This window comes from Hordeum vulgare, chromosome 3H (genome assembly GCF_904849725.1).
Source record: "Hordeum vulgare subsp. vulgare chromosome 3H, MorexV3_pseudomolecules_assembly, whole genome shotgun sequence".
NCBI lineage: Eukaryota > Viridiplantae > Streptophyta > Magnoliopsida > Poales > Poaceae > Hordeum > Hordeum vulgare.
The window spans coordinates 604798226-604822880 of NC_058520.1; the positions used below are offsets into that span (position 1 = coordinate 604798226).

The 24655-nt window shown below is 43.4% G+C and overlaps 1 protein-coding gene across 3 annotated transcripts in view; it reads left to right on the forward strand.

Moving 5' to 3' along the window:
- Window positions 1–3507: 3507 nt before the first annotated feature.
- LOC123445590 (polyubiquitin 11-like) overlaps window positions 3508–24655 on the forward strand; it is an 85921-nt gene continuing 64773 nt past the window's right edge. For 2 of the 3 annotated variants that reach the window (XM_045122598.1, XM_045122599.1), the window contains exon 1: window positions 7035–7512. In XM_045122598.1, the coding sequence (XP_044978533.1) occupies window positions 7050–7512 (463 nt within the window). In that variant the 5' untranslated portion in view covers window positions 7035–7049. Of the gene's footprint in view, window positions 3558–4643; window positions 4753–4870; window positions 4971–6841; window positions 7755–24655 lie in introns of those variants that run through there. The other variant, XM_045122597.1, reaches the window with a different exon arrangement.

Below are 24655 nucleotides of genomic sequence, written 5' to 3' on the forward strand. Positions count from 1 at the left end.
TTGCTCGACCCAATAGAGCCGGATGCTTCTATTCTATGTGTTGTTGAACCTTGTTCGGTTCCGCGCTTTATTACTATGAAACTCCACTATGTATGCACTTTTGGACGTATGTTACTTCAAGAACGGTATGTATGTTTGAACTCCACCACCACTACTATGCGCTTTGTGTTGTATGTTTTAACGTATGTATTTGAACTCCTCCATCACTACTACGCATTGTATATTTGTGATGTATATTTGAACTCCTCCACCACTATGTGCTGCAGTTTTCAGCATGACAGAATGTGTGGCGCCTAAGCCTTGGGCGTTGCACATGTGTGGCGCCTTAGGCTTAGGCGCCACACATGTGAAATAGAGTAACAAAAAGTGTGCATTTTGGATGCCAGTAGGTTTTCAATTGTGTGGCGCCTAAGGCTTAATACTAACTACTAATACTAACTACTAATACTAACTATTAATAATAACTACAAATATGAACTACTACTACTAATATACTCATATACTAACTCATATCCTAACTAGTCAAATCCTAAGAACCTACTCAAATCAATCTACTCAACCAAAACCTAATACAATTGGATAGAAGGATGGGAAAGGGAAGGGATGGGGGAGGAGATTACCTTGGGGGATCAATCCAAGAAAGAAATCACCAGATCAGAAGGAGATGGGGGAGGGGATTAGGGAGGGGGTGAGAGCCAGCCGCCGCCACAGTTGCAGTTTCTGTTTGAATGAGGGAGGGGGTGGGGAGGGGTGGGGAGGGGGGCTGGCCCGTGGCCAGCTAAGTCCATGTGTGGCGCCTAAGTGTTAGGCGCCACACATTACAATGTGTGACGCCTGAGGCTTAGGCGTCACACTGCCTGGGGGGTGGGGCCCTCCCTGCCACGTGGTCGGTGGTGTGGCGCCGAACCTCTAGAAGTCCCACAGTACAGTGTGGCGCCTAGGTGTCGGGCGCCACACAAAAGGGCCAGGCCGCTGAAATATTTCCTCCGATGGGTCAATCCGTGAGTTCTTTCGCCCCAGGGGTCATTTTTGTCAATTTTGCCTCAGATTGTATACCACTAACTAGACCGCGAATAATTTTTTTTGCCCCAATGGCCTCTGGATTAGTTCATCTTGATTTCTTTCACTCACGTACGACAGTATACATGCGAGCACAGCGGCGTCCGACGTACACAACATCGGCCAGATATGCATACAGAGTGGTTGCTGGATTTTGAATCTATTTTCTGCTCTCATGCGGCATATGGTCAGTGAAAATCTTGAATTGCACTTTTGTAGGGTAAGTTCATCTTGTTTGTGTCGTAACTAAAAAATCTCAGATTATGGATCATTTTTTATAAATTAAGAACATGCGGCATTTTTTTCTTCCGTTGCAACGCACGGGCCCTTTTGCTAGTGATTTACCTAATGATTAAAAGTGTTAAACAATTAATCTACAGCAGTAAAAATATATAATAAAATCATGTTGCATGAGATAGTATATTACACATATCTAATATGTGAAAAATAGCAAAAAAAACCGAATTCTCGAGCTCCTCTAAAGCCAATATATATTTATTTTTTATGAAAAACTAGGGAGCCAGCCCAATTCATCCTCTGCCAACCCAATTCCAGAGGCCGAGCTGAGGCCGTCCTGGCCAGCCAGCTCGACCGGGACTCTAGGGTTTCCCTAGCGCCCGAGCAGCAGCGGAGGATGTGCCTGGCCAGTAGGGCGCGACGGCCCGGTGCGGCGAACGACGGAGGCAGGTGGTCGGCGAGGCCTGGCGGCTAGCGAGGCGCGCGACCAGGCGACGGTGAGCGGGCGCTCGAGGCAAGCGAGGCGTCCGGCCGGCCGCCTTGACCAGGCGACCGATGCGAGCGGCGGGCTCAGCATCGGCGCGAGCGACGGGCTCGGCTTGGCCAGAGCTCGCGAAGAGCATGGCAGGCACGGCAGGCGCGGTTGGCGCGCCGCGGTCGTGACCAGCATGGCCACTGTGACGACGGCGGCTACTATAGCAGCTCGGGGGAAAATCGTGCGTCAGCGGAACGTCACAACGCGTGTACATCCGATACATCACGGTGGTGTCGTACTCCTGATGAGTACGTCTTATCACCATCTCTCTAGGTGTAGCCAATAAATCTTTCGTAATCCATGAACATCAACATTGGTGAGAGACGTGTTTGTCAGCCAGTTCATGGAAGACAAATCCACACTGTAGGTAGATGAAGTCCGAAAAAATAAACTAATCGCAAAAATGGAATCGTGATAACGAGAGGAATCCATTTTTTGCAAAGAGGGGGATCGGATCTTATACCTCCGTGCGATCGACGAGAGCCTGCTTGTTGCAGGCTTGACGCGGGCTCGAGGAGAGTTGATGGAGCGAAGCGTGCTGATAACGTGTTCCGCAACTCCTGCCGACGAGTCCGGTCCAAGGTCGCGAAGCATGAGTGAAACGTCAAAGACAATCTCACAAAAAATAGAAGACACACGAAGTAGGAAGGAATTAAGTTTTATTAATGGTTATCTCTCTATTACAATGATGGGATTGACTACTTAGCAGGGCCGCATGCAACCCTTCCCCGTGCGGCGGCCTGCTAATTGAATTTCATAAGCGTGCTTACGTCATCGCATTAAATGCTTACATGCAGGAATCTTCTATCTTATGCTTGCATCGTATTAAATGCTTTTTTGAATTTTGGAAAATGATTTATCTCACGGATTAATAATTTGATTGGAGATTTACCTTCACCGTTAGGTTCGTCTCGACGAGACCTTTAAAATAAGATCTCATGTTGACATGTTTCGTTGATTTTTTTTTCGTCGTTCCTAGTTGCCATATTTATGTCATCGTAGTTGTCATCTTACGGATGTATATTGTCACAAAAATTATACATAGTTATCGAACAATAATTTTATACTTTTTAAACATTGCAATGTTCTGTGTAGTTAAAAAGTGGGCACTAAAGCACTAACAATAACCAAGTAAATGCATGAATCAGCACAAGTATAAATGAATCAAGTTTTTTATTGGGGTATATCAACATTCATAAGCCTGATAACCAAGTTGATTTAATGTGAGAACTATGTGAAAAATAATGCGACAAGTAAGTGATAGTAATCTGACAAATACCGATAAAAATAAAAGTTATCGAAACATATCGACATGGAATCTAGTTTTGAAGATCTCGTCGCGAAAAAGTCGATGATGAAAGCGGATCATTAACGGTTTGAAAGATAAATCTTTTTAAAATATAAAATGAAAAAGCGCACTATAGGGCAGTCACCCCTGTAGGACTGTTCTCCTCACTATAGTGCGCCCGTCGCACGGAAACGTTAGTATGGGCACGCTTTTTTTTAGATTTTTCCTACAATGATTACCTTTTTTCTCCTTATATACGGGTATGAGGTCAAGCACCCATCTAACCTGAGATTAAGAAACGATACGGCTGGCCAGCCTCGCTACCGTCGCGCGTGCGACTGGGCCTTTCCCAACAATATATACTCCTCTCTGTCTCTCGCTTCGACCGCTCTCCTTCCGCCGCCGGACTCGAGCGGAGATCTTCCTCCTATCCTCTCGGTAAACCCTAATCCGACCCCTCTTCCTTTCACCTTCCTCTCCTATGTGAGCAACCCGACGGCAAAACCCTACCCGCCTGACCTAGCTCCCAGTCCGATGACGAGAGAGACGGTGTTCTTGAGGGCCGTTCTACCCTAGTCAGTGTAGGCTAGCTAGATGCGTCCCCTGCTCTAGTATTGGCTGCAAAGGGCTCGACCCCCACCCCACGCCCGGCTGCTTTGGTTGTGTTCTTTTTTGTGTGATCGATAATGTGTTGAAATCTTTTCACGATTTCTCTACCGCCGTACAACTATTCGCATATGGATTGGGTGGATTCTAGTTTTTCCTTTGTCTGCACGCAAGGCTATACGTACACTCTACTTCTTTTCAGAGAAGAAACTCTTTCATCCAGAGATCGGTGATACACGTAGCAATTCTTGTTGTATGTATGTCCTCACACCACAGAATCTAATAATAAGTTAAACCCTTTATTTTTTGAAATTTTGTTTTGTTTATATGCATATATATATATAGATAAAACAACAGTAACACAATAAACAGCAAAGATAGTCCAAAATTGTTATATGTACGTGCTGGTCGACCTTTGTGACTAGATCTCTCTTGTTGCTTCTGTGACCTACCTGTTGCAAGTGTTAACTTCTTTTTTATGTAAATAAAATCTGGACGGAAGCATCTACATGCTGTTAACTTTAGTTACTAAGTCTGAATGTTCTGTTTTCTCTGACTAATTAAAATCGATGCGTTGTGGTGTAGCAACTCTCAAGGGTGCTCTCTAGCTAGCTAGCTTCTGTAACGGTGGGCTGATTTGGCATTTGCGTGCTAGCTGTTGAGTCTATTTTACAAAGTGTTTGTAAGTTAATTGAGAATTTATGTTTACTTCTTAATTAAAAGGGGACTTGGTGATGAAGGTATGCCATTTCTCTTTCCAATTTTCCCAACCCAACTTGCCGCATCTGCATCATGCTTTGACTAACATGAAAATCAGATCTTCCATTAGCAATTAATTTGCATATCAATTACTCACTGTCGCACAGATGCCTGCGCAGACTCCTTTACTAACATGAAACTTAAATCCCTGACAGACAGCCTGCCAGAATGCCCCCCAAGAAGCGCCCGCACCTGTTGCCCGCTGGTCCCAAACCGGAAGAGCGCGTCGAGGAAGCTGCTCCTTCTGTCTCTACCTCTGGCACGGAAGGTAGCATGCATGGCGAGTTTTGCCGACTCTGTCTCGCAATGTGCATGGTGCATACGCATCACATTCTTTGTTTTGTGCGGGGTCATTGAGTGGCTTGCGTGTTTGATGGGCTTGGCAGATTCTGAGGAGGAAGTTGGTGACAGCAGCAGTAGCGGCACCGACAACGAAGACGACAGTGGCAGCAATTCATTGCAGATTGACGGTGCCGACATGGACGAGTAAGTGATCAGTGTTGTTTTTTAGACAGTTTTTCTATTTTGTATGTGTGTCTCCTGCACTTAACACTAGCTGCTAGGTGCAAGTCATCCTGCTGTTAGGATCAGTGCAGTATCCTGTTAGGAAAGCATTTTCTTTACTGCATAAACTCTAATATGAGATTCTGGAACACATACTTTGTCAGCTTAGGCCCTGTTTGGAACCACCCAGATTATATAATCTGATTTTTATAATCTATTGTATTTCCAAACATGACAGTTTATATTGTAGATTTTATAAACTAGATGACCAGATTATTATAATCTCATAATCTCCTCTACCCCAGCTAAAATGAGATTATGGATTACAAATGACGTGTTATCCTTGTAAACTTCAAAAGAATTACGCAGTGCCACCGCCACTTTCCTATTTTTCCTTGTAAATTGAGGGCAAACATGTCATTGTACAATTTAAAAGCTGGTTTACAGTTTATATAATCTGGCCTCCAAACATGCCCGCATGGATTATTTTTATAAACCAGATTATATAATCTATGTTCATAATCCAGATTATTATAATCTATTATGGTTCCAAACAGGGCCTTAGATCCCTCAGTTTGCTAATTGAATCAAATCGACTCTTCTTCGGCCTGTCAAATATGAGTTTCCAGTGTTCAAGTACTGCTCAGGGGCTAATAGTCCCATTTTGAACACCTGAACCTTATGTTGTAGCTACATATTTTTTTTAAAAGGGCACTAAAATATCACATAACACTTGTTACTGTTCTATAAATTTTTAATTAGTAATTGTGCCAATCGGTAATAGAATATTTGATTTTCATGTTAGTCAATGCAAGTTAATCAAACCTTTTAATCATGTATTGTAATTTCTTGTCATATCCACGGGAACAAGCTTTTTGGCCAGAAGTTTGCCTCGTTATACTGAACTGCAGTTTCATCTTTTCTATGCACAATGGAAAAACTTTGTCAGAGCAACAAGCGATAGTTGGTCGATTGAATTAAAATAAGAGATGTTTTCTACTTTTGCTTTCTGCCTCTTATACTGTTTTTATTTATTTCATATGTTGATTTGTTAGAAAAACAACATATGAACCACCCCTTCCATCAAATAGTGCATATTATTAACGTGTTAATATTGAAAAGCTTCCAAATCTGCAGTCCTGCACACATAACTAGCCGGTGTCTTGGCCATGAATGCACTTCTCCAGCTATATTGGCCATGCATATTCGTGAAAGTGTGGGTAATGAGTTGTCTTTGTTTGTAGCTGTACCTTTTGTTTTATATATTGAGGATAAATATCAAAATTGTTTTTCTTCGTTGATTTGGGTGGTCGCATCGCATGTAAATTTGCCTCATGCACATCTGATGATATGCATCATCATAATTTGAATATAATTGTGACGAGAGGGAATAGAGGTGTTACTAAAGCTTGCTGAAGGTGAGGCATCATACTTGGAGAAGAGTCTTGTTTGTCACTGCCACACTAATCGGATGGTTGAGAATGGAATAGAGTAGAGAAAGATGCCGACGTTTGTTGCTACACGGTTATGAACATGCGTCTCACTTGACAAGTGTGTTAACCGAATAGAAGTATCACTTGACGAATAGTTATAACTAGCCTCTTTAATATATTATAAACTGAGTGATACCATGTATATTTTTATGGCTGCTCAAGTCTTGAACTTTGCATGCTGGGCTCAGTGCGATACCAGGTTTTGTTTAAACAAGTTATTTACAGAGTAGATTTCTCTTCTTGCTTGTATTGTTTTTTATTTAGGTGTTTGCTTGTACTACCTGCTGGAATTGTTAATGTTTTTGCGTAATGTTCTACAACCTAAATATTGTCTAACAATTGGTGAATTTGGTTTTCTAGCCCATCCAAAGTGCACATCTTTGTCAAGAATCCCGCCGGCAGGAAAATCTGTCTCAGGGGGGTCCACTTGTCAGACACAGTTTACACCATCAAGGCAAAGATCCAGGAGCGGTACCGCCTCGTCTTGGACGGGGTTCAGCTGGAAGACAACCGTACATTGGCCGATTACGGCGTCCAACATGATTCCACGCTTGACCTCCAAGAAAAGATGCAAATCTTCGTGATGGAAACGCTAGAAGGCAGGACCATCACTCTCGAGGTGGACAGCCTAGACACCATTGACAAGGTGAAGGCCAAGATAGAAGACATTGAGGGCTTTCCCAAGGTCCAGCAGTGCCTCATCTTTGCTAACAAACAGCTGGACGACGGCAAGCTCACCTTGGAGGACCACAACATTGGGAAAGGGTCCACTCTTCTCCTCATCCTCCTTCCGTGCAATCCAACTGTTGTGATGGAATTATTCATCAAGATGTGGCGAGGCAACACCCTCACCCTTAAGGTTGGGCGCTCAGACACTATCGGTAGTGTGAAGGTGAAGATCTACGAGCATGACGGCATTCCCCCTAGGCAGCAGCGCCTCATATTTGCTGGGACGCAGCTGGAGGACCACCGTACCCTGGCCGACTACAAAATTCAACAGGAGTCTACCATTCATTTGGCGGGACGTCTTTGTGGTTGTTGAGATTCGTGGCCTCCCATCGAACAACAATTTCATGTTTGCTGCATTAGGTTTTCTAGTGGTCGTGAATTGTCATCATTCTAGTACCTTAGTAGTGGTGTGTTATTAGTAGAACTATCATCCTGGTACGTGATGTCTATCGAGAAAACAAGCTACATTTAAGAGTCCCTTCCTCGGTTTGCCTTGGCATTAGTAAGTTGATTGAGAAATAGAGGTCTGCACACAGTTTTGCCGACTCGTTTCTTTCCTTTCTGCATACTCCTATATACTCTGCAGTTCATTTACTTCTTTATCAATGTTTTTATCCATATATATGCCATCACAGTCAAAAGTTGAAGCAACAGGAATCCTAACAAGTACGGTCATTGCATGGTGTTTAGACATTTGATTTACTATTGCATCTTGTGAAGGTGATATATCACATCGGTTGGAACTGGATATGAAACTAAGTCTTCTTCGGTATCTCTTAAGAAAAATGTGACCCAAATGCTGGGGCATTCATCTTCTATTCTTAAATAGTTGCAACCCACTACCTATTTTTCCTTCTCATGCAACCATGCCACATCATCAAGTCATGCATTTAATCATAATTACTTATTTTTCCTCATGTAACCATGTCACATCATCAAGTGATGCATGTGGTCATAAGTTATAATGTGTGCACTAATCTACATATTGTTTCACTAATTTTTGTTATGGGCACTTTAGAGCAAATATATGTAGATCATGTTACACTTTTTTATGCATCTTTTGTCAAATGCTTCATATACACTAGTAGAAAACAGGGCATTGAGCCAACCACATTGGACCCGGATTGGATATAAACCGGTTCTAAAGGGTCTGTCCGCTGGGCCCCCTCCCTGCAGCAAATGGCCGCAAGGCCTTTAGGACCGGTTTGTAACACAAACCGGTCCTAAAGGTTTTTGGACCGTTTGCTGCAGGGAGGGGGGCCCAGTGGACAGACCCTTTAGAACCGGTTTGTATCACAAACCGGTGCTAAAGGTTTTCTCATTTTTGCAGCAACTGCGGGGCCCCGCTGTCAGACCCATTAGCACCGGTTTTTAACACAAACCGGTCCTAAAGCCCTCCTCTCCTTCCTCCCCGAGCACCCCTATATTCCACCCCATTTTTTCTAGCTCCATTTTTTCTAGCTCGAGCTCAACTCCATTTTTGCTCTCTCCTTCCTCTTGGGAGCTCTAATCCATCCCCATTTTTCTCCACCATTTGTCAAGATTGTTGGCACCCATCGGTCCTACGGTTAGCATCAACATTCCCTCTTCCGGCATTGCAAGTTTTGCTCGTTTTCTTGCTCATTTCATTTTTGTTGTGCTAGCTAGGTGTTTGATGAAATGCCTAAGCTAGAGAGAGTTCATCATTTGTTATGTATACATATGCAATTTGAGCTCAAATTTAATTATGATTTGTGGTTTTTTTAGTGTCGCGCGCCTTGTCCCCTTCCTCACCGCCGTCGATCGCCCCGTCACCGACACAACCTTGGTGAGCCTATTGTTTTTATTTACCAAAACAAAGTTTGATTTGTATGATTTACATATTTACTTGTATATAATTTTCTTATTGTGTAAGATTTTTATATGTATAGCGCCATGGTTTTGATATCCGTCCCCGTTGGCCCTCGTCCAGTCTATGATTCGGATGTGGTATATTATCTTTTATAACTACATATTTTCATTTCCTGATTATATGACAATTAATTACGCCGACCAACTTGACATAGATATTTTTATCTAGGAGGTAGTGGAACCGGAAATGCCAATCGACCCTATTGTTGAGAAGTTACACTTAGTTGAACAAGAAAATGTTGGCCTGAAAGAAAGATTGAAAAAAACTGAAGAAAGGTTGGAAAAAACTGAAAGAGAGAAGATGACCTTGGAAAAGGTTCTTGCCGGTGTCATCGATGGTCACAAGAGCGAGATGGACGCAATGCGTCTGAAGATTAGAAAGATTAGAAAATATGCAATTAGTAAAGAGGCTTGGTATCATTATGCCGTCGGGTCAATTGTTACCTTTGCTGCGTTTTGATCGCATTTGTTGTTGTTTTTAAATGCATTAATTAGAGAGAGTTTTTATGGTTGGTTTCAGTGTGTGTTTTTATGAGAACTATATATGTACGGTCACTACGCTACTTTGGTTTTAACGTGTGATGAACTTTCTGTATTAATTAATTAATTTAGTCATGATGATTTAGCATAATGGTTTTTGATAAATTTATATAATGCAGATGAACCGGCAATGGATGTACAGTGATCAACGTCGTCCCGAATTCCTTAATGGCATGCATAGTTTTCTCAATGTGGCTGAGAAAAACAGGCAGAATGGATTTATTTTTTGTCCATGTAAAAAATGCCAGAATAAGAGGAATTTCCCTAACTCAAGAACCATACACACCCACCTGTTGCAAGAAGGCTTCATGCCCAGTTATTTTTGTTGGACCAAGCACGGAGAAAGAGGGGTTGTAATGGAAGACAATGAAGAAGAAGAGGATAATGATAACTATCCTATGTTCGGTGAACACGGTGATACTGAAATGGGGGAAGACGAGCCTGAACTTGAGGACATTGTTGATGAGTCTGATGATGATCTTCGTCAGGTCATTCGTGAATAACAGATAAACTGCGGAAGTGAAAACGAGAGGTTGAAGTTGGAGCGCATGTTAGAAGATCACAAAAAATTATTGTACCCAAATTGCGAAGATGGCCAGAAAAAGCTGGGCACCACCCTGGAATTGCTGCAATGGAAGGCAGAGAATGGAATATCTGACAAGGGATTTGAAAAGCTGCTGAAAATAATGAAGAAGATGCTTCCAAGAGATAACGTGCTGTCCTGCAGTACGTATGAAGCAAAGAAGGTTGTCTGCCCTCTAGGATTGGAAGTGCATAAGATACATGCATGCATCAATGACTGCATCCTCTACCGCGGTCAGCACGAGAATTTAAATGCCTGCCCGGTATGCGGTGCATTTCGGTATAAGATCAGGCGAGATGACCCTGGTGATGTTGAGGGCGACGATCGCCCCAGGAAGAGGGTTCCTGCCAAGGTGATGTGGCATGCTCCTATAATACCACGGTTGAAACGTTTGTTCCGAAACAAAGAGCATGCCAAGTTGCTGCGATGGCACAAAGAAGACCGTAAGGAAGACGATATGCTGAGACAACCCGCTGATGGGTCGCAGTGGAGAAACATCGACGATAAGTACGAGGACTTTGCACGTGACCCAAGAAACTTAAGGTTTGGTCTAAGTACAGATGGCCTGAATCCGTTTGGGGAGCAGAGTAGCAGTCATAGCACCTGGCCCGTGACTCTATGTATCTATAACCTTCCTCCTTGGTTATGCATGAAGCGTAAGTTTATTATGATGCCAGTACTTATCCCAGGCCCGTCGCAACCCGGCAACAACATTGATGTGTACCTGAGGCCACTGGTTGATGAACTTTTAGAGTTGTGGGCTGACGAAGGTGTACGTGTGTTGGACGAGTACAAACAGGAGGAATTTGACGTACGAGGGTTGCTGTTTGTAACCATCAATGATTGGCCCGCTCTTAGTAACATCTCAGGACAGTCAAACAAGGGATACAGCGCATGCACACACTGTTTAGGCGAGACTGAAAGCATACATATAGGCAAGAATGTGTACCCGGGGCATCGTCGATTTCTTCCAAACAGGCATCCCGTAAGAAAGAAAGGAAAGCATTTCAAAGGCGAGGCAGATACACAGAGGAAGCCAACCCTCCCTAAAGGTACTGATATATATGACATGGTCAAAGATATAAAAGTAATCTTTGGTAAGGGTCCTGGCGCACAATCTGTTCCGAATGACGCCGACAACCACGTAGCCATGTGGAAGAAGAAATCTATATTCTGGGAACTACCCTATTGGAAATTCCTAGAGGTTCGCTCTGCGATCGACGTGATGCACGTGACGAAAAATATTTGCGTGAACCTGCTAAACTTATTGGGCGTGCATGGAAAGAAGTCGAGAGATACACCAAAAGCACGGCTGCACCACCAACGTATGCACGAACGAGACGACCTGATGAATCCAGAGAATTTCAAAGGTCCTGCCACCTACGCTCTTACCAAGGAAGAGAAGGAGATCTTTTTCCAAGTCCTGAGCAGTATCAAGGTCCCGTCTGGCTACTCGTCGAACATAAAAGGAATACTAAACCTGGAAGAGAAAAAGTTCCAAAACCTAAAGTCTCATGACTGCCACGTGATCATGACCCAGTTACTTTCGATTGCATTGAGGGGGCTTCTGCCAGAAAACGTGCGAGTACCCATTGTGAAGCTATGTGAATTCCTCAACGCAATTTCTCAGAAGGCAATCGATCCAGCAACTCTACCAAGTTTACAGAAGGACGTGGTCCAATGTCTTGTCAGCTTCGAGTTGGTGTTCCCACCAACCTTCTTCAATATTATGACGCACCTCATAGTTCACCTAGTCCAAGAGATTTCCGTTCTCGGTCCTGTATTCTTACACAATATGTTCCCCTTTGAGAGGTTCACGGGAGTCTTGAAGAATTATGTTAAAAACCGTGCTAGGCCAGAAGGAAGCATGGTCAAGGCCTATGGAACAGAGGAGGTCATTGAGTTTTGTGTTGACTTTATTCCTGACCTGAACCCGATCGGTGTTCCTCGGTCGCGCCATGAGGGGAGACTGCGTGGAAAAGGCACGCTAGGAAAGAAATCAACAACATGTATGGACGAGCAATCTTTCACTCAAGCACACTACACAGTTCTAGTTAATTCCAGCTTGGCGGCTCCATATATCCAGGAACACAAGGATATTTTACGCTCGGAATACCCGGAGCAACCTGAAGATTTCATTGCTAAAGAACACGTGAAGACTTTCGGCGGTTGGTTGCAAAGACGTCTCATTAATGACAACATTGTTGAAGATGAGCTATACTTGTTGGCCAAGCAACAATCTTCGACTGTATTGACCTTTAAAGGGTACGAGATAAATGGTAACACATTTTACACGGCAGACCAAGATAAAAAGAGCACCAACCAAAACAGTGGCGTCCGGTTTGATGCAAAAGACAACAACGGGCAAAGGGTCACATACTATGGCTACATAGAGCAGATATGGGAACTTGACTACGGACCTTCCTTTAAGGTCCCTTTGTTCTGGTGCAAATGGTTCAACCTGTCAGGCGTGAAGGTAGACCCGAAGTACGGAATGACAACAGTGGATCAGAAGAATCTTGGTTACGACAATGATCAATTCGTCCTAGCCAATGATGTGGCTCAGGTTTTCTATGTGAAGGACATGTCTAGCAGACGGAAAAAAAGAAAAGATAAGGAAGCGAATACATCAGACGATGAGCCAAGGCGCCACATAGTTCTTTCAGGGAAAAGAAACATCGTGGGAGTCGAGGACAAGACAGACATGTCAGAAGATTACAATAAGTTTGATGAAATTCCTCCCTTCAAAGTCAAAGATGATCCAAGCATCCCGTTAAATGATGAAGATAGTCCATGGTTACGGCGCAATCAGAAGAAATGCAAGAAGAAAAATAGATAGGGGGTGTTGTTGGTGATGTGTAATAATGTATTAAACCTTTTATGTAATTGTGTTGACCATTTTGATAAATATCAAAAATTTGACCAGTTTCCACTAAATTTGACCATTTTGATAAATATCATTTTTATTTTTTAAGTGTTAAAATGACATTTTGACAATTTGTAAATAAATGTAAAAGAAAACAGAAATGGGAAACAAAAAAGAAAAATAAAAGAAGAAACAGGAAAAAGAAAAAGGAAACAAAAAGAAAAAGAAAACAGGAAACAGAAAAAAGGAAAAAAGAAAAATAAAAGAAGAAACAGGAAACAAAAAGGAAACAAAAAGAAAAAGAAAACAGGAAACAGAAAAAAGGAAAAAAGAAAAGAAGAAACAGGAAAAAGAAAAAGGAAACAAAAAGAAAAAGAAAACAGAAAACAGAAAAAAGGAAAAAAGAAAAAGGAAAAAAACCTTTAGGACCGGTCTGTAACAACAACCGGTCCTAAAGGTGGGTTCGGTTCGCGCCCAATTTTTGGACCCTTTAGCACCGGTCTGTGTTAACAACCGGTGCTAAAGGGTCTTTAGCACCGGTTGTTAACACAGACCGGTGCTAAACGGTCTAGACCTCTCCGGGGTCGCCAACTTCTCGCCTTCCCGCGCGTCTCTCCTCGCCTTCTCTCCACGCCGCCTCTCTCCTCGCCGACTCGACCTCCTCGCCGCCTCCTCGCGCGCCGCCTCCTCGCGCGCGGCCTCCTCGCGCCGCCTCGCCGGCCGATCCTCGCCGCCTCCTCGCCGCGCCGTCGCCTCCTCGCCGCGCCGTCGCCTCCTCGCCGATCCTCGCCGCCTCCTCGCTCGCAGCCTCCTCGCGCCGCCTCCTCGCCGATCCTCGCGCCGCCTCCTCGCCGCCTCCTCGCCGCGCCGTCGCCTCCTCGACGCCTCCTCGCGACGCCTCCTCGCCGCCTCCTCACGCGCCGCCCCACGCCGCCTCCTCACCGCCCCACTTCGTCTTCTTCACGTACGGTATATCCATATTTTCGTATATCCATATTGTTGTATGCTTGTACTTATAACCGTCGATATTAGTTTTTTTCCGGCCCGAATAGGACATCCTATAAAAAAAAGTTACGTGATCATGCATATTCTCGGCCATTTCTACGGGAGAGGCTGCTATTTTGTTGGACCTTGTCGTAAATTCAATTGGTTTATATGGGATTTGTTCTATCGACGTACAAATCGTACCTGCTAGAGATGCTCTCACGGCTCGATTTGAAGCCGCCTTCATCATTTATGTCGCTAAAGCGAGGAAGACGATTCTAGTAGACCCACTTTTTCAGTCAACATTCAAAACTTTCCGACGTACAAATCCTATAGACGAAGTCGGTCAACATTCGTGCAACGTGAGGTGACTCCGACGATTCCGTAAAACCCTAAACCGACGATTCCGACGATTCCGACGATTCCGTAAAACCCTAAACCGACGATTCCGACGATTTCGTAAAACTCTCCGACGATTACAATTCCGTAAAACTTTCCTACGATTCCGACGATTCCATAACTGCGGGGAAAGTTTCCGACGATTCCGTAAAACTTTCCGACGATTCCGTAAAACTTTGCGACGATTACGACTCCGACGAATCCGTAAAACTTTTCCGTAAAATTTCCGGTTCCGTAAAACTTTTCCGTAAATAATTTTGCTAAGTTAAATTCTTGTTACTAGCAGGTGTTGAGCTATATATGGATCCCCAAGAACCACATGATCAGCACGCCGATCAGCTCGCGGGAATGGGTGAGGCGGAGAAGGAAAGATACATGTGCCAGATGATTTTTGAAGATGCAACGGCCATATATCATGATGACGACGGTGGACATGCGTTTAGCAATCAATTTTTGAACGACTCCGGTGACGGAGCTGAGAATATAGAAGATGTAGTAGATGCAGAAGTGCCCTCCGGAACAAACTCTGCCAATGTATATCTCAAGTCACTGTTGACGCAACAATTAATTTGTATTGCACTTACTAACGAATCATTATTTTCCCGTTTAGGTGCCCTCCGGAACACCTAGCGCAAGTACCGAGACAAAGTCGAAACGAGGCCCGGCCGCAAGGTTGAAAGATACTGCAAGGTACTCGATCGATAAAGTTGCTGCTGATGGCAAACCACTGGAACCCCCAGAAACTCATCGCAAATTTGTAAATCAGTGCGGAGTTGTTGTAAGAGACCTGGTCCCGATCAACTTAATAGAATGGAATAAGCCGAAGACCGGCGCCAACGTTGGAGCTACTTATGTCGATGACAGATTGAAAAGAGTGCTTTGCGACACGGTCTGGCTAAATTTCAGCGTAGCGGAAGATAAGAAGAAGAAAGTAGAGGAGTGGGCTTTGAAGAAGATGGCCACACAATTCCAGAGGTGGAAGAAAGACTTGTGGAAGAAATATAAGGACGAAGATCCAGTTTTCACTGGGCACCTAGTGAAGATAAGAGACGCTTGGCCTGATTTTAAGGCGTACAAGAAATCGGGTGTCTTTACATCCCGATCAACCACAAATACGGAAAATGCGAAGAAGAAGAAATATCACCATATTTTGGGGTCAGGTGGCTACATGACTGCCCTGCCTAGGTGGCGACGCTATGAAGATGCGCTTCTGAAAAGAAATATCATTCCACAGACACATGACTGGCCCGATAGGTCCAAGTTCTGGTTGTTCGCGCATGGGGCAACGTTGGACGCTGAGACTGGGATGATTGTTGCGGAGGGACCATGGTCGGAAAAAATAACACAAGTCGTATCAGATCTAGAGAAGGCAATAGAAGCTGTTCGAAAAGGAACTTTTGTTCCCGATAGAGAGAACGACGAGTTGACGAAGGCACTCGGGAACCCCGAAAAGTGGGGACGAACACGAGGCTTTGGAGCCACTACCCCGTGGAACCAAGGGTTTCCGGCGGACCTTGTCACTTACAGAAGCCGTGGTAGAAGCAAGAGGAAGGCGCTGGAACGGATAGCGACATTAGAAGAAAAGGTGGCGTTTCTCTTGAAGAAAGGGGGACACCCTGTACCTGACACTGAAGAGGAGGAAGAAGATCCTGCACCTGACGCTGATCAGCAGCAATTAGAAGACGATCCTGTAGCAGATGCCGTCCCATCTCAGCATAGAAGCGGCGTGGGTTCCATGCAGCTGCAGCTAGAAGACGGTCCTGCAGTCGAACCGTCGGCGCCTCACTACCCCGTGGATGATGTCACGGAGAAGACAAACTGTGAGATACATATGCCAATGGGGAACATATCCTTCATGGTGGCGTCAGGCTATGCTTTACCGAATCAACCTGGAGCAACCTACCATGGTGGTCAGATTCCAGCATCCCATGCTCGTGTCGGGTTGTCAACAATTACGCCGGGATGCCAGTCAATTGAGCTTGATATTCCTGGAGGTGAAGGCGAGAAGACACTGGGAGAAATGGAACTTGGTATCATCTTGTGGAAGAAGAAACACATCGTGTTTCCTAACGCGGCGCCAAGGCCACCGACTCCTCCAGGTACAAATGCACCACCTCCAACAATTACTGAATGTTGCACCACATGTAAGCCTATTTTTAATAGTTTTTTCACTTTCGTACAGAGAATGCACGACCTCCAAGTCCACCCCCCAACGCACCTCCAAGTCCACCCCACAACAAAGATAGGGAGCCCGAGGCCGAGAGTCCATCGCCCGTGCACTCCAGTGAGCCGACGGATGCGCCCACTACGGGTACGGCAAAGCGGAAGCTGCAGTTCAGAAGAAACGGGACTCCTCCCAAGAAGAGAAAAAGGAAACCCAATAAAGTCAAGACTCCCCCGAAGTTACCAGGCCTGATGACTCCGGAGGAACTAGACGAGGCCGTGAAAGCCAAAAACAAAGCATGGTTCGCACGATTTCCCCTGAAGCCCCCTCCAGACATCTGGAAGGAAACTCTGAAGAACGTACCAAAGTGGAAAATTGAGCGCACCATCGACAACTTATATTATCCTGAACCGCCGCCACCGCCGCCCCTTTCATACTATGAACGGTTCATTGAAAAGATGCACACCGCACAGATGAAGCAGGCGGAGCAGATGAAGCAGGCGGAGCAGACGAAATGCGGGAAACAAGTTCCCCAGCTCGGACAACAAGAAGCACAGTCAATTGCCCCGCTCAAGGTGTTATCTGACCAGGCTTCAGTGTCCGGTCCACGCATGGGCGACGTAGGTTACGCTATTGCTGATGTGGTATATAAATATAAGCCCGAGCACCCTCTGGTCGAAAATCCTAGTGCTCTAACAACCCAACTATGGAATTTACATGGTTGGTACTTGGAGGCCGCAAGGCAAAAGAGAGACTGTATCATGGCGGCAGTTCAGGATCAACACTACTTCGGAGAGTACGGTGTGGAGGTTGGGTTCGATGATTTTTTCCAGATGTACAATCAACGTGCCCTCGACAAAGCTATCGTCAGTTGCTACTGTTTGTAAGTGATTTATTTGTGTAATTTAATTATTTAGTTAAGCTTGCGTTCATTGCCCGTATAATTATCACTCACGAGACATTCTTTTTGTACGCTACTATGCAGAATGAAGATTCGTGAATGCAGGCTGGCAGGAATCTGGGACTTTGGGTTCATTGACCCGTATTCGTTTCATCAAGAGACAATAGAAAAGTTCAACAAGGATACACCGGATGATTTGCTAAGGTTTTTGAAGCGACAAAGTACCAAAAAAGAAATACTTTGGCCCTACGGATTCAAGTGAGTGTTACTGTCTTGTACACATTCCATTTTGCTTACCTGATGTTAAGTGTAATTGATGAGTATGCATGACTGCGTGTGTACACGTGCGCAGGTCCCACTTCATATTGTTCATCATTAGAATCGATCAAGGACAAGTTAAAGTCTGGGACCCGTTAACCTGGGACGCTGACAAATGGAAGAGCGCGCGTCAGATGCTTCAAAGGTATATATATATATATCGGCCTCTTTCGTTCATCGGCCTCTTTTTCGTTCATTTCCTGATATCAAGTAAGTAATAATTAACTCTTGTATTCATTTTTCTTTGTCGGCCAGGGTTTGGCAAATGTTCATCAAGGAAGAACCCGGTACATGGGCAGACAAGCTCCACTTTCAGATTAACAAAGTAAGTAGTACTACGTACCCTGGTTTCAATACCATTACCATTCTCTTGATTATTATTAATTTGACTGAATTATGTTCTCGTATATAGGGCGTCCCGCAACAACCACAGGGCACTGATTATTGTGGATACTACGTTTGCGAGCACATTCACAGAATTATCAATGAGAAATCCCGTACTTCCAGAAATCTAGAGGTACGTAACCGGATCTTCACAACTTTATTTATGTTGCCATCAATTATGTTAGTTTTGTTGATAACTTAATTGTTTTCATCTACTTCTTTTAAAGCTGCAACGAAAGCGGGCGATGCTAAGACCAATCCAACGTTGCAAGGCAGTTGCAGAGGAATTGGCAGGATTTCTCCTCATGCAAGTCATAGATGAAGGCGGAGAATTTTTCCATCCTATGAACCAATAGCCAGCTCCCTTCTCTATGCAAGTATACAGCTATAGGAAACGAACTTCAAATTATGTAATGATAATCGGTCTAGTACTTCGTGTTACATGTATATATGTACTTTTATTTGGTGCATCAACATTTAACCGCAAACACGGAATCGGAAACACTTAACCGCAAACACGGAATCGGTGTTTCCGGATACGTGTTTCCGGTTACGTGTTTCCGATTTCGTGTTCGTAAAAAACGGAACACGGACACACGGAATCGGAAACACGGAATCGGAAAGACGTAAACGGAAATACGGAACCGGAAACACGTAAACGAAAACCCTGAAAATACGGAACACGGAAACACCGAAATACGGAATCGGAAACCCTGAAAAGAAAAGGAAAAAAAAAAGAAAAAAAAGCATTAGGACCGGTTGGTGTTACCAACCGGTTCTAAAGGTCCTCCGCCTGCGCACACTCTTCGGCGCCCACGTGGAGGCATTTAGCACCGGTTTGTAAGAGACCGGTGCTAAAGGGGGGGGCCTTTAGTCCCGGATACGTAGCACCGGATGTGTATCCCGGTCCAAAGGCCCTTACCAACCGGTTCTAATACCCCTTTCTCCACTAGTGATATGTTATTGTTTTTAAAATATTTATCAAGTCATGCATTTAGTCATAAGTATTTTTTTTCCTCATGTAACCATGCCACATCATCAAGTCATGCATGTGGTCATAAGTTATATGTGTGCACTAATCTACATATTGTTTCACTAATTTTTGTTATGGGCATAAGCGGTATATACGTTAGAGCAAATATATGTAGATCATGTTACACTTTTTTATGCATCTTTTGTCAGATGCTTCATATGAGTTATTGTTTTTAAATATAAAACAAGAGCAATCCTAATATTTATTGACAATAGTTTGTTTTCAACACCTATTTATACTTCTGTTTATCATGTCTCACGCAGCAACGCGCGGGGCACCATCTAGTATTACAAGAAATGAGATCTGGCAGGCGCTTCTTGTAACAAAATACGAACAAGTATGATTATAAGAGTCCAATGCCAATTCTAGTCGAAGTTCCACGATTTCAATTTGATTGACACTAAAACAGTCCAAACTCTCCTAAACTTACAAAATAATGAAAGAACAACAAGTTTCGGCCAGGACCACCGTACCCTGGCCGACTACAAAATTCAACAGGAGTCTACCATTCATTTGGCGGGACGTCTTTGTGGTTGTTGAGATTCGTGGACTCCCATCGAAAAGCAATTTCATGTTTGCTGCATTAGGTTTTCTAGTAGTGGTGAATTGTCATCATTCTAGTACCTTAGTAGTGGTGTGTTATTAGTAGAACTATCATCCTGGTACGTGATGTCTATCGAGAAAACAAGCTACATTTAAGAGTCCCTGCCTCGGTTTGCCTTGGGATTAGTAAGTTGATTGAGAAATAGAGGTCTGCACACAGTTTTGCCGACTCGTTTCTTTCCTTTCTGCATACTCCTATATACTCTGCAATTCATTTACTTCTTTATCAATGTTTTTATCCATATATATGCCATCACAGTCAAAAGTTGAAGCAACAGGAATCCTAACAAGTACGGTCATTGCATGGTGTTTAGACATTTGATTTACTATTGCATCTTGTGAAGGTGATATATCACATCGGTTGGAACTGGATATGAAACCAAGTCTTCTTCGGTATCTCTTAAGAAAAATGTGACCCAAATGCTGGGGCATTCAGAAAAAAAACTTAAAGTGGTCTTTCTTGCATATATATATATATATATATATATATATATATATATATATATATATATATATATATATATATATATATATAATCATAAAAAAAAGCAACAAGGCTCAAGCATAAAAAAAACCTAGAGTGGTCTTTCTTGCGTGGGGAATGGGTCGAAGCTCCAAAAGCGCTACTAGGTGTCATTTGGCTTGACTACACAGGTGTGGACGATGCACTCGAAGGAAGCATGCTGTTGGATCAAGCCGACAAAGGCATCTGTAAGCATGAGATGTAAGTATATGTCATGGTAAGATGATTGATTGAAGAGTTGGAATACTTACAAAGCTGAAACTAGAAAGAGATCGAAGAGGAGGAAGATCCTCCTCATTTGTGATGCTCGAACTCATGCTTTGCAGATTATTTTCCAGTAAGTGAGGTTACATGGTATTGCCTAGTTGAATGGAGCTAAATAATTTTATTGGATATTCAATGATGTAGCAAGTGGTGAGTCAAATAACTTACCCCTATGTGGGAGTCATAGACCGTCATCCTCTTCTCGAGGACTTGTTCCTGCCCAATCTTGAACTGTTGTTGAAGCAACCTTTGCTCCAACACTATCACTTTTTCCTCGCCCACTCGCCTATGCTTGGTCTCTTCCTCCCATAGTTTGGCCTTTTCCTCCTGCTTTTTGATTTCTTCATCTAGACGGGAGTACAATATGCCATCGCAAGAAGTTCGTCATCGCTGTAATGCAAACACGCAATCAAATTGAGGAGCAATGAACATGGACATACCTTGAATTGATGGATCACCAACCTTTAAAATTAAATACAATCAAATCTAAAATAATATATTGCACCTAATTCCCACGTGTTCCCGCTGCAATGCGTGGGGTATAATCTAGTTTTATTCCTAATGGCAACCATTACATGTACAATGATATGGATTCAAGATCCAACAAACTAAGAATTACAATAAAATCTTTTGGAGATATTTTCTCAATGATATCAATATTTGCAAAATAGAATAATGTTATTACTTGTGTAAAACGACTGAGATTAGAGCAATGACACTGCCACCAGTTCACCTACTTCAGTTTGTTTACAAATAAAGGTTTTCGAAGGTCCCTTTGGTCACCCGCCTAAAATTTTGAGAATCCGTGAGCAATGAACGAACTTGTGTCGGGATAATCCCTTAGAATTGCAGGTTGTCGAATAAGAACATGTGCATCATGTAGTATCGAGGAAAGATTCCAACTCCACAAAGAATCAAATTTAAAAGGCAACATGATACTGTAACATGAACTCATCGTATCTGAATAATCAACCATGCAAGGACACAAACCTCGCTAACTTCAAGACACCGATATTAAAAGAATCAGAGTATTTCTTTTTGCAAAAGCACTATGACTATCACTAAAGACGGTGATAGGAATAACAAACTCTTAAGGATCTTGATGTTCTTCCACCTCTCAGCGTCAATATGGTAGACCAGAAGTGAGGAATCACCATAGGGAACTTCACTCATTCACGTTCAAATCCTAATCTCTCATTCAGGTAATTTGATTTTATATTCTGAAGAGAACGAGACGCTTTACGAAGCATCATGCTAGGTCCTAGGCCCACTAGATGCGACCCACAACAACAATGCAAGCTAAATAAATACGAGTGTTTTTTGAAGAAATGTAGTTCTTTTCTTCGACAACAACTAATTTGGAGTCATGTTCGTAGTATGGTATTCTAAATTCTGAATAGGTTTTCTTGCGATGGAGATATCTAAATAGTTTATCCCTACTAGTAAAATGATCGTGCTACGCTACGGAACCACATGAAAGTAGAGCCAAAAGTACTTTCTCCTTGTTCAGTTATTCAAAACATCCAATCAAGATCTTCTAAAGTTACATAAGAAATAACGGTTTATTTGTTTCCTTATCATATGTATTAATGGACATTGTTGTACTTTGAAAGGTAAACCAAAGCATTAACAATATGTTTGCTTGTTGCATCATCATTTTGCATAATTTAGGGCAGAGCCATATAGCATAATTTGCATTCTACGGCCGATATTGTCACTGCCTATCCGCCTAGGTGCTTTACCTATTACAACTGACTTCTCAAGTAGCATGTAGTTTTGGCGGTAACCTAATGTCTCACATTAGTGGAAAACAAAAAGTATAAATCTCTTCCGCATCTGGAGTGGTACGGCTATCATCGTAATGAATTCCTCTTCATCACAAATTAAGAAACATGCCAACGAAAATCATAAGCAAAAAAGTGTTGCACATGGACAATAATATGATGGCGCCAGGACAAAAACCAACCAACATGGACAATAATTCGTCTTCCAGAAAACAGTGTCACTGGATGTTGAAAATAACCAACTACTATGTCACGCCCAAGATGCGAGCTTATCCTCAATTTGGCACGAGGGCCTCGTCAGGGATAGAAGTGCATCTCGTTATGTCGCAAGAATGGATATCGTTACAAGTACATGTACTGAAAGGAAGAGATATATAATAGAATTTGCTTACACTCGCCACAAGCTACATCAGAGTCACATCAGTACATTACATATTCATCAAGAGTAAGAGCAGGGTCCGACTACGGACGAAAACAAACGAGAAAAGAAGAAGAACGTCCATCCTTGCTATCCCAGGCCGCCGGCCTGCAACCCATCCTAGATCAATGATGAAGAAGAAGAAGAAGCAACTCTAAATGAACAAGCAACGTGCTCGCGTCGAGTAACCTTTACATGTACCTGCAACTGGTGTTGTAGTAATCTGTGAGCCACAGGGGACTCAGCAATCTCATTTCCAAGGTATGAAGACTAGCAAATCTTAATGGGTGAGGCATGGCTAAGTGGTGAGGTTGCAGCAGCGGCTAAGCATATATTTGGTGGCTACACTTACGAGTACAAGAAGTAAGAGGGGGAAGATCTACACATAGCGGACGTGAACTACGGATGATCAAATGAATGATCCTGAACACCTACCTACGTCAGACATAACCCCATCGTGTCGTCGATCGGAGAAGGAACTCACGAAAGAGACAGTCATTGTTACGCACACAGTTGGCATGTTTTAGTTCAAGTTGTCTAGAACCAGTGTTAAACAAAGTATCCACGTTGCCACATAACCGTGGGCACGGCTTTCCGAAAGATTTAACCCTGCAGGGGTGCTCCAACTAGTCCATCACAAATTACCACAAGCCGCATAGAAATCCTCAATCACGAAGCTCGCGATCTCGTCGGATTACCTAGTGGAAAACCTCAACTCTGAGATTACCCAAAGCATTACCGGAATCCCGATGCACAAGATATCTAGTCAAAGGTAAAACTAATCCAGCAAGGCCGCCCGACGTGTCGACGATCCCGATAGGAGTCGGTATCTCGTTCTCAGGACACGATGGATAAGCGAAGCGTACGGTGGCCTGATAGACATCACCTGAGTTGCCATGGGTTGGCCCCGCACGGTGCTCTATTGTGGACCAGCACCATCAGCACTGGTCCTCCATGTATTATGTAGAATAACTCCTCGGGTAGCGCTAACTCCCTATGCATTTCAGTATTATCAGAATTATTATGTTGGGCGAATAGTACCAATGTTGGGCCTTGCCAGACCAACTTTAATCTAAAACGAATTATCAAGGGGGTCCCCATAACAACCCCGATCGTGTTAGGAGCGCTCAAATATGGAACATAACACCGGTAGCCAAAACTAAGGGGGCAAAGGTGGAACAAAACACCAGGTTAGAAAGGCCGAGGCTTCCACCTTTAACAAGTATATAGGTGCATTAAATTAAATAGCAATAATATGGTGATATAACAAGGAACCCATGTTATCACATGGAAGCAACTGCACCTGCAACTAGCAACGCTATCACAGGGTTAAGCAAGCGGTAACATAGCCAATCAGTGGTTTGCTAGATTGAACAGGTTGAGGGTTTTCATGGCATTGTTGAGAGGCTGATATTTCACATGTGGTAGGCAACGAGACATAATCGATGGCGTCGAAATAACTAGCATGGCAATGAAAGTAATGGTATCTGGAAAAATGGTAATCTTGCCTGAGATCCCGCTTGGAAGAAGAATGCCTCCGTGAAGCAGACGAACCGATGTAGTCGAACGGGTCCTCACATCCGACACGCTTGCGGAACTCTATCGAGACGAAGGAAGCCGGAAACAAGAATCAACACACGACATTCACCACACGATGCACAACACAAATGATGCATGAGCAGCTGAATACATGCAAGTCACGGCAAGACAATTGACCCAATCAAACACTACACATTAAGTGAAGTTCAATATCCAACAAGTTGCATATTGACGAAACTCCACATACGAGTT